This window comes from Sciurus carolinensis, chromosome 13 (genome assembly GCF_902686445.1).
Source record: "Sciurus carolinensis chromosome 13, mSciCar1.2, whole genome shotgun sequence".
Lineage (NCBI taxonomy): Eukaryota > Metazoa > Chordata > Mammalia > Rodentia > Sciuridae > Sciurus > Sciurus carolinensis.
The window spans coordinates 42,545,859-42,564,786 of NC_062225.1; the positions used below are offsets into that span (position 1 = coordinate 42,545,859).

General features: G+C 39.2%; 1 protein-coding gene and 2 pseudogenes across 2 annotated transcripts; all 3 read right to left on the bottom strand.

Annotated features, from left to right (window-relative positions):
• Window positions 1-1,299: 1,299 nt before the first annotated feature.
• On the bottom strand, window positions 1,300-13,662 carry C13H2orf74 (chromosome 13 C2orf74 homolog). Of its 2 annotated transcripts, none has more exons than XM_047523193.1 (4): window positions 13,559-13,662; window positions 3,042-3,155; window positions 2,768-2,945; window positions 1,300-1,723 (listed from the first exon to the last, which is right to left on the bottom strand). In XM_047523193.1, the coding sequence occupies exons 3-4, from the start codon at window positions 2,936-2,938 to the stop codon at window positions 1,556-1,558; spliced, it is 339 nt and encodes a 112-aa protein (XP_047379149.1). In that variant the 5' UTR covers window positions 2,939-2,945; window positions 3,042-3,155; window positions 13,559-13,662; the 3' UTR covers window positions 1,300-1,555. The 2 variants fall into 2 exon arrangements, with proteins under 2 accessions (XP_047379149.1, XP_047379148.1); XM_047523192.1 differs by lacking the exon at window positions 13,559-13,662 and adding an exon at window positions 3,372-3,517.
• LOC124962874 (fatty acid-binding protein 5-like) lies at window positions 4,714-5,108 on the bottom strand (annotated as a pseudogene).
• A 1,002-nt stretch (window positions 13,663-14,664) lies between the features above and the next one.
• On the bottom strand, window positions 14,665-14,762 carry LOC124963797 (uncharacterized; annotated as a pseudogene).
• Between the last annotated feature and the right edge of the window lie 4,166 nt (window positions 14,763-18,928).

Sequence of the window (18,928 nt, forward strand, 5' to 3'; positions counted from 1 at the left end):
TGAACTGCACACTTAAATGCTTAATATGGCAAATTATATGTGCATTTAACCATAATAATAATTTTAATATTATCATCAGGTGAAAGACCACAATTTTAAAACACTTGCAGAGGACTCAGTGACTCAGAATATTTCTGGAGACCCCTCTCACTCACAATCCAGATTGCTTTAATTCATTCTACCCCTATACCTGTACCACGCCTGAAATCTTAACAGGAACCTTCCTGCTTCTCACTACCCCTCACTGTGACCTCTCAACTCTCCTAGTCAGTTTCTTTCAGCTCTGGCTACCTGGCGTCCACCACCAAACTCCACATACATGCTCATCTTTCTTGCTTGGTTTACTAGTTCCCTGTCTGCTTTGATTATCTAATCCTTCCACTTGGTTAGGTCACTCTTCCTCCTCCCAGAGGGATGGTTCCACCCGCAGGGACTCCCTCCCATTAAAGGGTGTCATTAAGAGCAATCTGGCACTAGTCACATTCTAAATTATTTTATCACATCTCCTCCCAATCATTTCACAAACATTTATTGATCATATGCCATATACATAACAATATGCTATGACCCTAAATCAAGGACTAGCTTTTCTGCTTTTTATTTCTCTCCTAGCCCCTTATATATCTCTCAAACACAAATGTTGGCTGCAGGGGATTGGATGATGTCAGGCTGGTCTGTACTATCACATGCCACATCTGGAACATACACGTTAAACTGCTGAAATCAAGAATAGTATTGTCTTAGGACTTCTTTGAAGTAATAGAATGTTTTGTTGTCGGTAGTAATTTGTTTTTGTTTTTTGTTTTTGTTTCTTTTTTTTGTACCGATCTTAAAAAGCAATTATTAATACAAGAAAGGTTTCAGGACTGAGTTCAATGGGGATTATATAGTAGAAGACCCTAGCCCTAGTTTTTGGAAGCTTCCATAATAACAGCTGCAATGTTACTTGGTTATGAATACCTGTGATCACAGTGTCCAGAACATGTACTGCCTTAAAAGTGCTCCTTGAACCCAGCACAGTTTCACACACCTGTAATCCCAGTGGCTCTGGAGGCTGAGGCAGGAGGACAGGGAGTTCAAAGCCAGCCTCAGCAACTTAGCAAGGCCCTAAGCAACTTAGCAAGACCCTGTCTCAATATGAAAAATTAAAAAGGGCTGGGGATGTGGCTCAGAGCTTAAGTGCCCCTAGGTTTAATCCTGGTACCAAAAAAAAAAAAATGTTCTCCTTGAATATGATTTACCTAACAGACATCTGCACAAACACAAAAAACTTTATTCACATGTTAGGACAGTGTTTGAGTAGGCACAGTTTTAAGAATGCTTAATACAATTAGTTTATTGAACTCAGAGTTGAGTTTTTGGAAAATTATATTCAAGTTCTGAGTATTTCACTTACAGAATTCTGCACGTGGTTCATTTCTTTTTACACAAAGGTAAAATAATATCTGTATTTGCTTAATTCCCATTATTTTGTTGTTTCAACATGACTTGGTACCCTCAGTCATTTCATGTTAGTCAAAGATTATGTTTTTTCATTCTCAGCCTTTTTTGAGCTTCATTTTCTCTCTTTATGTTCTCGAGTGTAACTTCGAGGTGCAGGGTATTCATTACCAAGATCCACAACAATTACCTCCCTAGAAAATGTCACTCCTTTTAAAGGTCTTTTTTCAACACCTGAAGAAACTCTATTGAGAGGTATGGGTGTTTTCTTCAAATTTTCACCCTAGAAAGGAATGGCATAAGTGGTATAAGTGATCAGTTTATGAAAATGACAAGTCCTACTTTTAAAAATATAGGTAAATGAGACACAGAAAAAGTATTTCTAAATGATGGAAGAAAGCAACAATAAACCATCATGATCACATTTTCATATTTCTGTGGTTGTAAAAATCTACACTGACACAAAATTATTTGAAAACGTGTATTACTCTCTCTATAAAGGAGTCACACCCAAGAGTCATGGGTGTGTGATAGGAGGGCATGTTCCTGTTGTCACTGGGGTCCTGAACATGAGCTCACCAAGGGCCTGGCAATCTCTGCTGTTGGGGATGGAGGCCAGAAGTAGAAGAGGGTCACGGGGCTGGTCCTGGGCTTGGACACAGTGGGGAAGTGAACAATTTGTCTTTTTTTTTTTGAATGTGAAAGATAGGATTCTGTTCAAGTGAAAATAAGAGAGACAGAGTTCCACAGGGTGAGAGAGGACCCAATGGGGGTTACCCTTTGTCTCATTTTTTCACTTGTAACACAAGAAATTTGGACCCCTAGATGACCCACAAGATTTCTTATAGCTATAAAATCCTAGGAGTCCAAAAAGAAAAGAAAATGAAGGGGAATTATGAACAAAAACACAAATGTAAGAATGAAGAATGAGCCAGGCACAGTGGCCCATGCCTATAATCCCAGCTAGGCTGAGGCAGGAGGACTGCAAACTTAAGGACAGCCTGGACAACTTAGCAAGACTATGTCTCAAAATAAAAAGGACTGAAGATGTAGCTCAGTGGTAGGGCACCTCTGGGTTACGTTCCTGGGTCGGGGAGGCGAGGTTGAAGAAAGAGCGAGCTTCTAGGCTTGGCATATGTGACTGGTTGACTAACATGAAATCAGAGTTTAGGAAAATGGCTTAAATGACTGGATACTGGACTCATTCCAGGTACAAACCTAAGTTACAGGAGATGCCATCCTTTGTTATTATATATAGTTGAGTAATTTTCCGCCTCTTCAAACAAATGCTAAACTGCCCCTTAAGATAGTAGAAAAAGTACATCACCTCTTGGTCAGTTTCTCCTGCATCCCCAGGCACTTGCTTCTTTTTCATTTTGTCTACCTCCTCTGCCTCCATGTCCTCTCTGTTTTCTAAGGATGTGGTCACCACTTCCTTACTCCGTCTCTGGACAAGAATGCCAGGCCTCACTGGTGCATTCATGCCCATGATTTCCATTATGACCCTGGAAAAATCAATCAGCAGGGTTTTAAAAATCCATGCATCTTATCAACATTATCATCTACAAAAATGGCTTTCTACCACATCCTCAGGTACAGACTTTTCTTGGCCTCCTGGATTATCCTTCTCCACATTAGCAGGCGAACAATCTTCACCACCATTGCCATCTACACAAGGAACTTTTTCTGTCTCTTCTTCTTTCTTGCCTTGAAAACTGAAAACAAATAAGCAAAAAATTCATAAAAGGAAATGACCCTGATTCTGACATGGGAATTTCACTTTAATAGGAAATTAGCATTTCTAAAACCCTAAAATGGAAAACAATAGAGAACTGCAGCATTATTTCTTCTATTTTGTTTTATATGATTTCTAGATACATTTGCTAGTGTGACTTGAAATCTGATCCCAATTTATCAACATGGATTTATACCATTTATATAAAAAGACCACCAATAAAAGGAGAATGCAAATGAGGCAAATTAGAAGGATGATGAAGAAAGTGAGTGCCGTGGTCTCAAAGCTCATATGGTTGCCAGAGGATACGTCCACTTTCACAACCATAGATTGCTCAGTCTTCTCCAGCTCAGTTAGAATGTAGTTCTTTTGTTCTTTAAGTTTTCTAGAAACAGAAGGAAAAAAGGCTGCTTTCATTGTCGTTCTTTTGATCAGCTGAGCTTCATAAAAGACACTCTGCTTGTTTTGGTGGAGGTGACTCACACTGGCTAGTTTCTCTCCATAAATGTGGTGGGGGCTGAGGTGGACAGAGGGGAGACTGAGCTGGGACCTGTTGATCACTCAGCTCACCTCCCCTCACCCCAAAAATTATCTGAATCCAGAGGGGAGAGGAACTGGAGCAGCTGGAGCCAAGCCCAGCTCCCCATTCTTCTCTCTTCAGTGACATCACAGAATCATGGAACCGCTGAGTTAAGTGACCATTGCCTGGCATCGGGGGAACCACTAAACTCTTTTCTGAGCTGTTGCTTGTCTGTTTTCTCCTCTGCGAGGTCCAGCATGGAGGCCACATTCACTGCTTTGGCCGTTCCTTGGACAAGGATTTTCTTCCTACTCTCCAAACACCATCTTTCCTTTCCTAACCTGAGCCTGATTCTCTTACTGCTTGTTCACAGACATGAACAACTGGGTCAGTTCCTTCTTACAAAATCCCTTCCAGACCCCCAGAGTCAGTAACGAACCTGCCTCTGACTGTGCTCTCTCCAACCTGAACAGACCATCTTCTTCCAATCCCATCTCACTGGATCTACTTCCTGGATACACAAGAAAACTGGCTGCTGTAAAGGCCGTGGCTTGAGGAAGCAAGAGTAGAACAGGATGATTAGAGTGAAGATGGACCCTGGCCCTGACCCAACTTCAAGTAAGAGCAAGTGATGCCACGGCAAGAAAGGGGAGGATGGAGGTAGGACTTTCTGAGAAGGAAGGTGAAAAGGAATAGGGCAGCTGCTGCCAACCACATCTAAATAAGGAAGAGGTGAATGTGGCAGAGGTGTTGGGGTGTCCTGGTCTATTTTGTGCTGCTCTAATATAATATCAGACTGGGAAATATTTTTTTTGTATTAGCACAAACGCAAGTATTACTAACCAAAGGGATGAGCTTAGTTAAGCCAACACTTTGAAATAGCTGCATGTAAAATGTTTGTGATAGAGATAATTGAACACAGTAATGAAAAAAATAAGCAGCAGTCTGGAGATTTGCTCGTGGAACTGAGCTTCCTCATTCTTACAGCTAATTCCTGTCTGAAGTAATGATGGAATTTTTATCCTACTTTCTCATAGACCCGAGTACAGGTGACATTATCCATGACACGCTCCACCACTAACTTCCCATCTTTCGATGTTCTTGTTATTGCGCTTCCCTTCCCATCCCATGCCTGACGCTGCACCACCACACCACTGGACAAAGCTGCAGACCGTCTGAGTTTTTCTGCCATCAGCTGTAGTTTGCTCAAACTTCTCCCCCAGGCTACAAGAGAACTGTGTTGTTTTCAAAGTGCTTTCAATTTTTATGAAAGGCTTCTGGCCTTCAAGGTTGATGACACAGTCTGGTTTGGCCATTGCACCCATTTTCCACATAGTCAGTCCCCAAGTAGTCATCAAAGCTTTTGCTGTCCACCAGGCGCCATCCTCCTTCCAGCTGCTGAATGGTGGCCATGGTGGCTGCCCAATTTTTTTCTTTTCTTTTTTTTTGTACCAGGGATTCAACCTAGGGGCACTTCACCACTGAGCTACATCCCCAGTCCTTTTGTATATTTTATTTAGGGTCTCACTGAATTGCTGAGGCTGGCTTTGAACTCATGATCTTTCTGTCTGATCCTTCCGAGCAGACTGGGTAATTCTGAATGAAGAGAAATGTATTTCCTACTGCTCTGGAGGTTGGGAAGCTGAAGATTGGGTGTCAGCAATTAAGGGCTCGGTTTCTCTTCCTCCGAGATGGTGGTTTGAACGCTGGTCCTCTGTAGGGAAGGAATGCTCACATAGTAGAAGGACAGAAAAGAGCAAACTCACCTCCACAAACCCATTTTATAATAGCACTAATCCACTCAGGAAGGCTCTCCGAAACACAGCTCTGTTGCACTGGGGATTATGTTTCTAACATCAGTTTTGGAGGTGATACATTCAAACCAGAGCAGGGTGGTGGGTGTCTTTGGACTGCAGTCACACTGACTCTCCTCCAGAGGGGCATGGTCTGCAGCTTCTTTATCTTTGGATGCTTTAACTATAGGACTTGAATGCTCCAAAATACTGAATGAGTGTGTGTTTGTGTGTATGTGTGTGTGTGTGTGTGTGTGTGTGTGTGTGCGCGTATGCAAGTCATATTTGTTGGAGGGTTCAAGGTCAAATTTGTAGAATGCATGAACATCAGAGCCACTCCTGACAGCAAAATTCCTGGACTACTACTCTGGTTAAAACTCCCAGATAAAAATTCAGAGCCTGTCTCCTTACTGTCCATGGTGCCAGAATGATAAGAGCCAAATCTGCTCATATGTCGTGTACGAATGTTAGGCTGTTTCTGAGGAGATGGCAATATTTTTCGTTGATCTACTAGTGGTTACACAGGTGTATACATATATTTTTAAAAGAACCACTTCATGCCCTCTACTATGTGATATTATACCTCAATAAACAGGAAAATAAGGCCAATCCCCAGGTCTGAGTTCGAGTCTGGTGAACAGAGTACTATGGGACTAGAGTGTATCTGCAAGTTGCTTCTGTCTCCAAGATTATTTACCAGAAACCCTGGGAGATGGGAGACCTATAGCAAATATATAGTAGCAATGATGCATAGGATTGGTTACACTGAATCCTAAGGGCTTTCACTGAATGTGACTTAGGGAATCAATATCCTAAATTTATATGTATGGTTAACATAGTTCTGGAAAATGGAGTATTATTCAACTTTAGTCTCCAAATCACATTTTAAATGCACTGAACTGTAAGCTCTGTGTGGTCATGAGGTCTCACTAAGAAACAAGTCTCTAGGGTCTAACAAAGTATTCCTGGCACAGAGATGTTTGCCACAAATATTTGTGGTGGGACATTGTAACTGATTCAGCAGAAATGTAAAGGGATTATAAAAGAATACTATGAATCACTGTATGCTAAAAAATTGAATAATGTAAATTAAATTAAAAGTATTTCCAAAAACACAAAACCTATCAAGACTAAATTAGAAAAAAATAGAAAATCTGAACAGACCTATAATGAGATTTGAGTCAATTATCCCTATAGGGGATATAGCTCAGTTGATAGAGTGCTTGCCTCACAAGCACAAGGCCCTGAGTTCAATCCCCAGTACAAAAAAAAAATAAATAAATAAATAAAATAAAAAACCTCCCTACAAAGAAAAGTCCTAGATGACATGAATTCCCTTAGGAACTCTACCAAACATTTAAGGAAGAACAAAAATCTTTTTCAAACTCTTCCCAAATATTGAAGAGGTCTATGAGATTGGCATAACCCTGATAGGAAAGTTAGAGAAAGACACTATAAGAAAACTAAAGACCAATATCCCTTGTGAATAATGATACAAAAAAAATCTCAACAAAGCATTAACAAACCAAATCCAGCAATTACACACCACGACCAACTGGGATTTCTAGGAATGCTAGGATTTACAGAAATTGTTCAGATGTCCCAATAGAGGATTAATAAAATATATAAAAATTTAACAAAAAGGAGGTAGAAGGTATGGTGAGAAAGAGAAAAGACACCAAATAAAACATTGTACACAACTAGTCTAAAAATGAACAGTTTTCTCTAACAAGCTTAGCCCCTGATCTCAGAGCTTCATCACTGTCTCCTGAGCCTGAAATCTGGAAGCCATCACACACTCCATCTCTTTCCCCTCTAATTAATGACGAAATCCTGCTAATTTGACAGGTTGATCTTTTCCCAAATCACTTTTCCTTTCTTTCTCTATTGTCTGTGGTCCAAAAGTGAGACAGATATCTTTACAAGAGAGCCTGACTGGTCTCTCTGCCTCTAATCCATCAGTTATCTTGGTCCGATCAATTCTGGTAATGCCACTCTTAGCCTAAAGCCTTCAATGGCTCCCTACCACCTACCAGGTAAGCCTTCTGGCCCTGCCGTATCTCTCTGGCCTCATTTCCCATCATCCTGCTTATCATTCTCTATACTCCTTGTCCTCCTGCTGCACAATTCTCAATGCTTCTGCCCCAGGTATACTCTGGATTGTCCCATATAGCTCATCTATCATCCTCCGAGAAGCCTTCCCTCAGAGGATGGGAGATGCTCACTGCATTGTGCTGAAATCCTTTCTTTTCCTGTGTGCAGCACCCACTGGACTGAGTTTCTTGAAGGAAGTTTTGGGGCTTATGCATCTTTGTTACTCAAGAGCCTGGCATCCATCTGACAAATACCTACTGTATTGTGGGCAATATGGTAAAGAAGGCTGTAAGTCGCCTGTATCATGGTGCTAGCGCTCTACTTCTGAGACAGACAGAGGCACATTCTGTAGGTGAGCTAGATTCCACAGTTACTGAGGGCCTTTTAAATTGCTGAGGTGGGCCTCAAACTTGTAATCCTCCTGCCTTAGCCTCCCAAGTTGTTGTGATTACAGGCATGTGCCACCTTGCATTGTTCTTTAAAAGTCCAAAATGTGGTGTAGCACAAAACCTGGATTCATCCCTTCCCAGGTACATATATCAATCTTTCTTCCTCCCCACCTCCTTTCATTTGTATAGAGATTAAACCTCAAACATGCTAGGCATGTGCTCTACTGTTAAGCTACATTTCCAGACCTTTTTATTTTATTCTGAGACAAAATCTGGCTGAACTGCCCAGGTTGGCCTCGAACCTGTGATCCTCCTGCCTCAGCCTTCCAAATAGCTGGGATTATAATAAGCACCACACCTCAGATTAATCTCTCTGAGAAGTCTCCTTTAAATACAATTAGACCCTCCCTCCATCTCCCACCCCGGGGTGGGGTCAGGGGGCACAAATGCAGAGCATACTGATAAACTGTCTTCTAGGAAATCTTCCCTCTAAACCTTCACCCTATGCTCTTTTACGGGTCATAGGTGGGTGGATCACTGATGAAGAAAGAACCAGTTTCTCCACCCCTCATTTGTGTTGGGGTGGCTCCCAGGAGTACTTGTTACCCCCTATGTCATGTTTGACCTTTAGAACCTCTGCTAAAACTCAAAGTCAGATAGCACCGCTTTTTTTTTTGCGGGGGGGTGGGGGGCGGCGGGGGTGCTGGGGATCAAACCCAGGGCCTTGTGCTTACAAGGCAAGCACTCGGGCTGGGGAGATAGCTCAGTCGGTAGAGTGCTTGCCTTGCAAGCACAAGGCCCTGGGTTCGATCCCCAGCACCGCAAAAAAAGAAAAACCACAAGGCAAGCACTCTACCAACTGAGCTATCTCCCCAGCCCCCTGCACCGCTTTTAACATCCTATAACATGAGTAAGCAAGTGAACAGGCACTTCAGATCTCACACAATGCTATAAAGAAAATAAACTGATAAAGAAAATAAACTGATAGGGATTAAGAATAAAGCCTGGGCTGGGGAGATAGCTCAGTCGGTAGAGTGCTTGCATTGCAAGCCCAAGTCCCTGGGTTCGATTCCACAGCACCGCAAAAAAAAAAAATGAGGATCCAGAGGAAGGTGGGTACATCCAGAGCACATCTTATCAAGGAAATCAGGAGACTAAAACCAGGTCAAAGTCTGGCAAGGGAGAGAACACACAGGACTAAGTTTATTTTATTCTATGTAGAAAAGGAAGTCAATTGGCAGTTTCAGTTAGGAATGCAATGTGCTCAAGTTTTTTTTTTTTTTTTTTTAATGTTTTTTAGAGATCTGGCTGGTTGTGATGGAAAAGTCAGGAAAGAGAAGAGCCAAGAAAGTAGAAGCAGGTAAAAAGAACTGGATTAGGATGGTAGTTTTATGATATAAAACATATTTAGCTGTTAATAGAGGCTACTTCCAATATAACCTTTTCCAATAATCCCTACTTCCAACTCTAGGCCCACCATTCAGCTTCAATAAACACCCCACAAAACCCAAAATCTTTTGATTTAAAGAACTGTAACAAAAGTATTTTGAAAAAGTCTGCCTGAGGAGGATTTCAAGTTCACGGCCAGCCTCAGAAACTCAGTGAGGTCCTAAGCAACTTGGCAAGACTGTCTCAAAACATAAAAAGGGCTGGGGATATGGCTCAGTGGTTAAGCGCCCCTGGGTTCAATCCCTGGTATAAAAAAAAAAAAAAAAAAAAAAAAGGTCTGCCTGAAAATCAGCAGTGAAATTAAAAAACAAAAAACTTTTAGCAGTACTGGGCATAGAACCAGGGTCTTATACAAAAAAAGGAACAAAGAAGTAAAGTTTTTTTTTCTTTAAAGAAGTCTTAAAACCCTATTGTTTTTGAAAGCACAAGGAGTAAATAAAGTCATGAATAATTATATGTCGAGATTCAGGAAAATAAAAATGGAAATCCAGGTGTCAGAGCCCAACTATCAATTTTCTTATTTCAGAAGCAGCAGCTGATAAGTTAAACAGATATCTCATGAGGCTAGGGGATCATGATTCAGGACAAAACCTCAGGCTTTGGGTTGGAATAAAAACGTTCACCCTCCAGGAGTAGGGCTGAATGGATAGGACCCCACAGACACTCAAGTCCAATTCTGAATTATCTCAGTTTTGGTTGGATTACCTTATTCTGCAACTGCTCGTGCTCCTAGCTACCTGTCAGAAACAAACATGGATTCTCCTGGAGAAAAAGAACATTTATTTTAGGCTTCAAATGATCTCTATAACTTTTCATATACTATGACCAAATTTCAAAAAAAAAATGACCAGACAGAAGAAAACAAGTTTATGTACTCAAAATCAAGGGAAAAAAATACCCAGATCCAGTTAATGGAGTAATGAGACACAGATTTTAAAAAAGAATGCTTACTATGTTCAAGGAAAAAAGAGAGCTTTGGCACAGCTCTGGACACTGCAGTAAAGAAATTAATGAGGGCTGGTGTTGTGGCTCAGTGTAGAGCACTTGCCTAGCATGGGTGAGGTGCTGGGTTCGATCCCCAGCTCCACATAAAAATAAACAAAAGTATTGTGTCCATCTACAACTAAAACGATATTTAAAAAATAGGAAAAAAGAAAATCCTAGAATTGAAAAATACAATAAAAAGGGCTGGGGAGATAGCTCAGTTGGTAAAGTGCTTGCCTTGCAAGCACAAGATCCTGGGTTCAATCCCCAGCACCACATACACACACACACACACACAAAAAAAAAAAAAAAAAAAAAAAAAGGAAGAAGAATAAAAATACAATAACAGAAATTAAGAACTCAATAAACAGTTTGAACAGAAAATTAATTGGACCACCAAAAAGGCAGCATCCATTAAAAAATTGATCATTTAATATTAAAATTAAGATCTGCTCATCAAAATGTTTCATTAAAATGAAGAGGGACTTCAAAGACTATTCGTGCACCAAGGACATGTATTCAGTGTATACACAGAACTCCCACAAATCAATAAGAAAAAGGCAACGGAATAGAAAATGGGCAAATGGCTCAAACAGGCACTTCACACTTTATCCAAATGACTAATAAACATCAATGGCTCCAGGCGCACACCTGTAATCCCAGTGGCTCAGATGGCAAGTTCAAAGCCAGACTTAGCAATTTAGCAAGGCCCTAAGCAACTCAGTGAGACCCTGTCTCCAAATAAAATACAAAAAAGGGCTGGAGATGTGGCTCAGTGAGTAATCCCTGCTGGGTTCAATCCCTGGTACCAAAAAAAAAAAAAAAAAAAAAAAGGCAAAATTTAAAATATAACAGACCAAGAGTGTCTGATTTGAAAAAACAAAAGCAAAAAACCCTTCAGACTTCTGAAATAAATTTAAAACAATAAATATTTTTATGAGGGCTTTCTTATCCAATGTTAAAAATAAAAAGGAAGAATGTGAAAAGGCAACCTACCAACTGATAATATTTGCCATGCAACCTATAAAAAATTAGCATATTTTAAAAACATTTTTAAAAATTTTCCTATAAGGAAAAGACAAAACAGAAAAAAAGATACTTGCTAGAAGACAAAACATCTTTGTAATAATCACAAAAATGCTAAGTGAAACACAGTAACATAGTATTTTACACCTACAAGACAGGCAAAAACAGTCCAGCTGTTCTAAGTGCTGGTGAGGAAATGCTCCCAGGAGAACCCCCTACATAGTGCAGGTGGAGTGAAAAGTGGTAATGCACTTGGGAAAAACTGCTATTTCAAGAAAAGTCTAGTAAAACATGTAAAAGAATGCTCTGGGTAGTCCACTAAAAAAAGTATTTTAACTGGGCATGGTAGTGCAGACCTGTGATCCCAGCGACTCCCAAGGCTGAGGCAGGAGGATCTCGAGTTCAAGACTGACCACAGCAACTTAGCCAGGCCCTAAGGACTTAGTGAGACCCTCTCTCAAAATACAACATAAAATAAAGGCTGGGGATGGGGCTCAGTGATTAAGCACCCCTGGGTTCAATCCCTGGTATTAAAAAAAAAAGTGTTTTAATCATTAAACAAAAACAAACAATGTAAAGCATATTTCATCAAAATAGAGAATAGGTAAATAAATTCTAGTATAATTGCACAAGAGATATATCTACTCAAAAAAAAATTAATAAACTATGCCTACATGCATCCATCTGGAAAAAATTTAGAAATACTTTTAAGAGAAAAAAGCAAGAAAATATATATGTACAGTACCATTTTATCCAGTTTAACTGAACCATAAACAGCATCACTAGGGTGGTGAAATGACATAGAAGAGAGTGATCTTGAAAGGATTCAGGATAATATCTACTTCTATGGGAGAAAAACTGGGGAATGGAAGAGAAGAAATTTGGAGTTTCACCCATATTGGGTTGAGATTCAAAGGATTAATTTTATTATGTATCCTAACTTGTATAAACATACTTTTGGTGATGAATATACATAACTAAAAATTTTAAAATATCTTTAATGCTAAAGCAAGAGCATATATCAGTTAACAGTAGTTACCTTTTAGAAAGAGAAATTATGGGAGTTTTAATTTTTTTACTTTTTTAAACAATACAGTTCTGCATTTTTAAAGTTACTATAGTCTTACTTATTTTTAATGGGCAGTAATCATATGATACCAAAAGCAATACACTATAATGAGGTCAGTGAAAAGTCTCTGACCCCTATCTCTGTCCTTCCCTCTATCCCATATGAAGTGAAAATTTTAGCTGGTTGTATATATTTTAAGAAATTATGTGGAAGGACCATATACTCTTATTTCTCTTTTTTTCACACAAAAAACCTACCTTATACATTATTCTGCACCTGGATTTTTTTCACTTGGCAAATATCCTGGAAATCTTCCCATAACATTATATATGGAACTTACTTTCTTTTTCACAACTGCATAATGCTCCATGTACTATCATTTTTAAAGTCAGTTCTCTGATGGATACTTAGGTAGTTTCCAATCTTTTGCTATTAAAATCAATAACCTCACGCACATACCATTCTATATATAAAGAAGTATATATGTAGGAAAAAATTCCCCAAAGTGGGGTTGTTTGATAAAAGCAGTAATGCTGGGGCTGGAGTTGTGGCTCACTGGTAGAGTGCTCAGCTTGCATGTGTGAGGCACTGGGTTCAATCCTCAGCACCACATAAAAATAAATAAAATAAAGATATTGTGTCTTATCTACAACTAAAAAAAAAAAATAAAAATAAAAGCAGAAATGCTGTGTGGTTTTGATAACTACTAAGGATTGTGGCATTCTGCTCTTCTACCAACACTGTAACATACCACCTGTTGCCCTTACGTTCTCCTACATAGAATACACCGCCAAACCTTTCAATGTTTGCCGACTTGATGAGTAAAAAAATTCTCAGTATGGTTCAAATGTGCATTCCTCTTATTAAAAACGAAGTGAAGCATCTTTTTATGCCTATCTGTAACTATGAACTCTTTGCTCCCCAGTCTTTTCCCCATTTTTCTACTGGGTTTTGGATTGTTGTTAATATCTTACAATGAACACTTGATATATTTGTATTTGGAAAAAATATTCAAGAAAAAGAGATGGTGAAACTCCTGCTACAAAAAAAATAACCTACCAGCCTTTTTAGCCCAAGTTTGGAATCCGCTCGAGGAGGGATCTAGAGGGGTACTTTGAAGATTTTGACCAGGGAGCCAACCTGCCAGCGTATGTTGCAGAGAGCACTACCATCTGCCTGCACATGCTCACCTGATTCGACTCCTGGCACAATTTATGTGCGCATGTGCCTCACCTGTGCGCATGCTCAGAAGCCTCACCTCCTTGGCCACAAAAGAACTCGCTGCGACCACGTAGAGCTGGGTCTGGGAGCCTCACCCAGGCCCCCTGCTGTCGGAAAACTTAGTACCGCCCCTGACGTTAAGAAGGAATTCCAGCTACAATGTGCTTTAATGTGGTGGTCCAACAACAGCAAAATATCCCACTGCATTACACCAGCGGGCCCTGCGAAAGGTGCTAAAGCGAGTTGATTTTTTAAAAAATTAGTGTTTTATACTGAGAAGGAAGTTGATTTTTTAAAATTTTCCTTCTGGTACCATGGATTGAATTCAGAGGCACTCGACCACTGAGCCGCATCCCCAGCCCTATTTTGTATTTTATTTAGAGACAGGGTCTCACTGAGTTGCTTAGCACCTTGCTTTTGCTGAAGCTGGCTTTGAACTCGCGATCCTCCTGCCTTGGCTGGGATTACAGGGGTGCACCACCGCACCCGCCTATTTATTTACTTTTACGTGGCGATGAGGATCCAGTGCTTCCCAAGTGCTAAGCAAGCGCTCTACCACTGAGCCACAACCCCAGCCCCGCAAAATAGGAAAGTCTTTAAGATCCTTTCTAGCTCTTTAGAATTCTCTAATTTCAATGGTTTGTTGAAAAATGATTTACATATGATGAAAATTTTAAGTGTTACAGTTCCAAGTGTTTTAACAATTTATACTGTAATAGAACATTACTATCACCTCATACTGGAGTCTCCCTTTCCATTAAAATTCCCTCAGGCCCTTTTACAATTAGTCTTCCTGCCCCTGGTCTTTGGAGCCAGGCAACCTTTGATCTGCTTGCTGTCATTATAGATAACAATTTGGCTAGTCCAGAATTTCATTAAACTAAATGATAGCGTATGTAGTCTCTCTTTTGATATATTTTTCATTGTGGTAAAATATACATAACAAAAATATGGTACACCACATAAATTTGCGTACCATTCTTGCACAAGAGCCATGCTAATCTCTATTGTTCTAACTTTAGTAATTGTGCTGCCAAAGCATAAGAGTAGTAAAGACCTTTTCTGTATCTGACAATTTTGTGTTTGCATGGAATGCTTTTGTGATTTGATCCTGTTGTATGTTAAAGATACCTTTTTTCCATTTTTAATATGGTAAAATAACACATAACATAAACTTACCATCTTAACTTCTTTTAAGTGTAAGTTCAGCAGTGGTAAATACATTCACACTTGCCTAACTGATGCCATCAATTCATCCACAGAACTTTTCATCTTGCAAAACTGAAATTCTGTACACATTAAATAATAGTTCCTTATTCCCTCCATACCTAGCAATGGCCCCACCTCCTAATACTATCAGGTTTCTGATTTTTAACATGAATTTGGGGGATGGAGGACATAACTTTTTGAACCATAGCAAGTCTTTTGTCCATTTTTTGTTTGTTTATTTTTGCAGTGCTGGGGATTGAACTCAGAGTCTCAAACATGCTAGGCTAGTGCTGTACCATTGAACTAGTCTCCTTCACCCATTTTGTAATGGTGGTGTTTATTTGTGGTTGTTGAATTTTTAAAAAATATTTCTTTTAGTTGTAGATGGACACAATACCTTTATTTTATTTACTTATATGTGGTGCTGGGGATCAAACCCAGTGCTCACAGGTGCTAGGTAAGTGCCCTACCGCTGAGCCACAACCCCAGCTCCATGGTTGTTGAATTTTTAGGTGTTCTCTCTATATTCTGGATTTGATCCTTTATTAGAGATATATAATTAGCAAATATTTTCTCCCATTCTGTGAGTTGCTTTTTTTTTACTCTGTTGATACTGTCTTTTGATTTTTAAGAAGTTGAATTTGTCTCCTTTATTTTCCTCTTTCCTTGTACCTTTAGTGTCAAATCGAAGAAATCACTGGCAAATTCAATGTCATGAAACTTTTCCCTATATATTTTTTTCAAATATTTTTTAGTTGTAGGTGGACACAGTACCTTTATTTTATATTTATGTGATACTGAGGATCGAACCCAGGGCTTCACGCATGCTAGGCGAGCGCTTTACCCCCGAGCCACAGTTCCAACCACCCTATATTTTCTTATATTTAGGTTTTTGATAATTTTGAGTCAATTTGTATCAATGATGTTAGGTAAGGGTTCAACTTCATTCTTTCCCATGTGGATATATAGTTTTCCCAGTGCCTTGTTAAAAATCATTCAGCATGGGCTGGGGAGATAGCTCAGTTGGTAGAGAGCTTGCCTCCTAAGCACAAGGCCCTGAGTTCAATCCCCAGCAAGGCAAAAAAAAAAAAAAAAATCATTCAGCTTGGGCTGGGGAGGGAGATAGAGTGCTTGCTGGGTTCGATCCCCAGAACCGAAAAAAAAAAAAAAAAACAAAGAAAATCATTTAGCTTTATATGTGAGGGTTTATTTCTGGGTTCTTTCTTCTGTTCCACTTGTCTTTGTGTATATGCTAGTACCATACTGTTTAAGATATTTTAAATCCAGTAGCTTCTTTGAATTGGATATTTAAAAAAAAAAATTTACCATTCAACTATTACAAAGTTAAACTGAGCATGGTGGTACCTGTAATCCCAGCAATTTGGGCGGCTGAGGCAGGAGGATAGAAAGTTGAAGGCAGCCTCAGCAACTTAGAGAGACCCTGATTTGAAATAAAAAATAAAAAGGGCTGCAGATTAGCTTAGAGGTAGAGCACCCTGCATTCGATCCTGTATGGCACATGCATAAAAAGTTAAATCAAAGAATAATTCTTTGATTTTTATATGATATCTGTTCATTGAAAAAACAAAACCCAGACTATTCATTTTGGGAATGAATTGATTTCACAAATAAGACACTAATGATAGCACACACAGGATCAGAACAGGGCCTCAGAGATAATTCAATGACAGCAGGCAATGATGACCTATTCTGAGGACAGGACTGGAGAGAATGGAAGGGTCAGTCTGGTGGAGTCAGGATATTAGCTCATGTCAATTCAGCAAATACAAATATATTTTGGATAGTGGTAACCTGAGAAAGCAGGTATAAATACAAAAAGAGACCCAAAGCCATCTTCAAGTAAATGGGGAATAACTGAAAGCATATTGTTTAAAATCTGGGACAAGGATGTCTACTCTCACCACTCCTATTTAATACATTGCTAGTCAGAGCAATTAAGCAAAAGAAGGAAATAAAAGGGATAAAAATAGAAAAGGAAGATATCAAATTATCACTGTTTGCAGATATGATCTTATACCTAGAATATACAAAACAAAACTCTACCAGAAGACTCCTAGAGCTAATAAATTTGGCAAAGTGGCAGTTTACAAAATCAACATATAGTAATCAATAGCTTTCTTATATGCCAACAATCTGCTGATGAAGAAATCAGGAAAACAGTTCCATTCACAATAGCCTCAAAAAACAAACAAACAAAACCTAGGAATAAATCTAACCAAGGAGGTAAAAGACCTCTACAATGAAAACAATAGAGCATTGAAGAAAGAAATTGAAGAAGACACAAGAAGATGGAAAGATCTCCCATGTTCATGGATAGGCAGAATTGATATTGTTAAAATGGCCATATTACCAAAAGCAATATACAGATTCAGTGCAATCCCCATCAAAATACCAATGATTTTCTTCATAGAACTAGAAAAAATAGTCCTAAAATTCACTGGGAAGAATAAAAGAACCAGAATAACCAAAGTAATTTTAAGCCAAAAAAGCAATGCCATAGGCATCACACCACCTGACTTCAAATTATCTCTGTAGAGTTATAGTAGTGAAAACTGCATGGCACTGGCATTAAGAACAGATACAGAGACCAGTGGTATAGAATAGAAGACAGGAAAACCCACAGAGATACAGTCCTCTGATCCTTGACAAGGTGGCAAAAACATATCGGAGAAAAGAGAGCCTTTTTAACAAATGGTGCTGGGAAAACTGGTTATCCATAGGTATAAGAATGAAACTAGACTCATCTCTCACACTGCACAAAAACCAACTCAAAATGTATCAAATACCTTGGAATTAGACCAGAAACTATGCAACTTCTAGAATAAATCATAGGGGCAACACTCCAGCTTTCAGGCACAATGACTTTCTCAATAGAACCCCTAAAGCTCAGGAAATAATGCCAAGAATAGGATGGCATGGAATTAAAAAGTTTCCACACAACAAAAAAACAAGAGTGTGAAGAGAGAACTTACAGAATGGGAGAAAATCTTTGCCAGCTACTCTTCTGACAGAGGAACAATGTCCAGAATATACAAAGAACTCAAAAAACTTCACACACACACACACACACACACACACACACACACACCCCAAAATAATAAATAAATACACCCAAAGTAACCCAGTTAACAAATGGACAAATGAACCAAACAGATACTTCTCAAAAGAAGAAATGTGCAAATGGTTAACAAATATATGAAAAATATTCAACATCATTAGCAATTAGGGAAATGCAAATAAAAAATACACTGAGAGGGCTGGGGTTGTAGCTCAGTGGTGGAGTTGCCTTGCACATGTGAGGCACTGGGTTTGACCCTCAACACCACATAAAAATAAAATAAAGGTATTGTGTCCATTTACAACTAAAAAAAAATTTTTAAAAATACATTGAGGTTTCAGAATGGCAGCCAACAAGAATACACACAATAATAAATGCTGGAGAGGATGTGGAGGAAAAGGAACACTTTTACACTGTTGATTGGTGGAATTGTAACTTAGTACAACCATTATGGTAATCAGTATGGATTCCTCAAGTGATTAGGAATCGAACCACCATATGACTCAGGTATACCACTGCTGGGTAGTTATCCTAAAGAATGAAAATCATTATACTATAGCAATGCATGCATATCCATGTTTACAGCAGCACAATTCATAAGAGCCAAACTATGAACCCAGCCTAGGTGTCTGTCAGTGGATGAATGGATAAAGAAAATGTAGTATATATATTTTATTCAGTCATAAGAAAAATAAGTTCATGTCATTTGCAGGAAAATGGATGACACTGGTGACCATTAGGTTAAGTGAAATAAACACAGAAGGTCAAGGGTCATACGTTTTCTTGCATATGTGGAAGCTAGAGTAGAAAAAGGAAAAGAGAGGTGTGGGGGTGGATCTCATGAAAATCAAAGGGAGATCAGTAGAGTGGAGGAATGCACTGCAGTAGGAGGAGGGGAGGGAAAGGGGAATGATACTGGG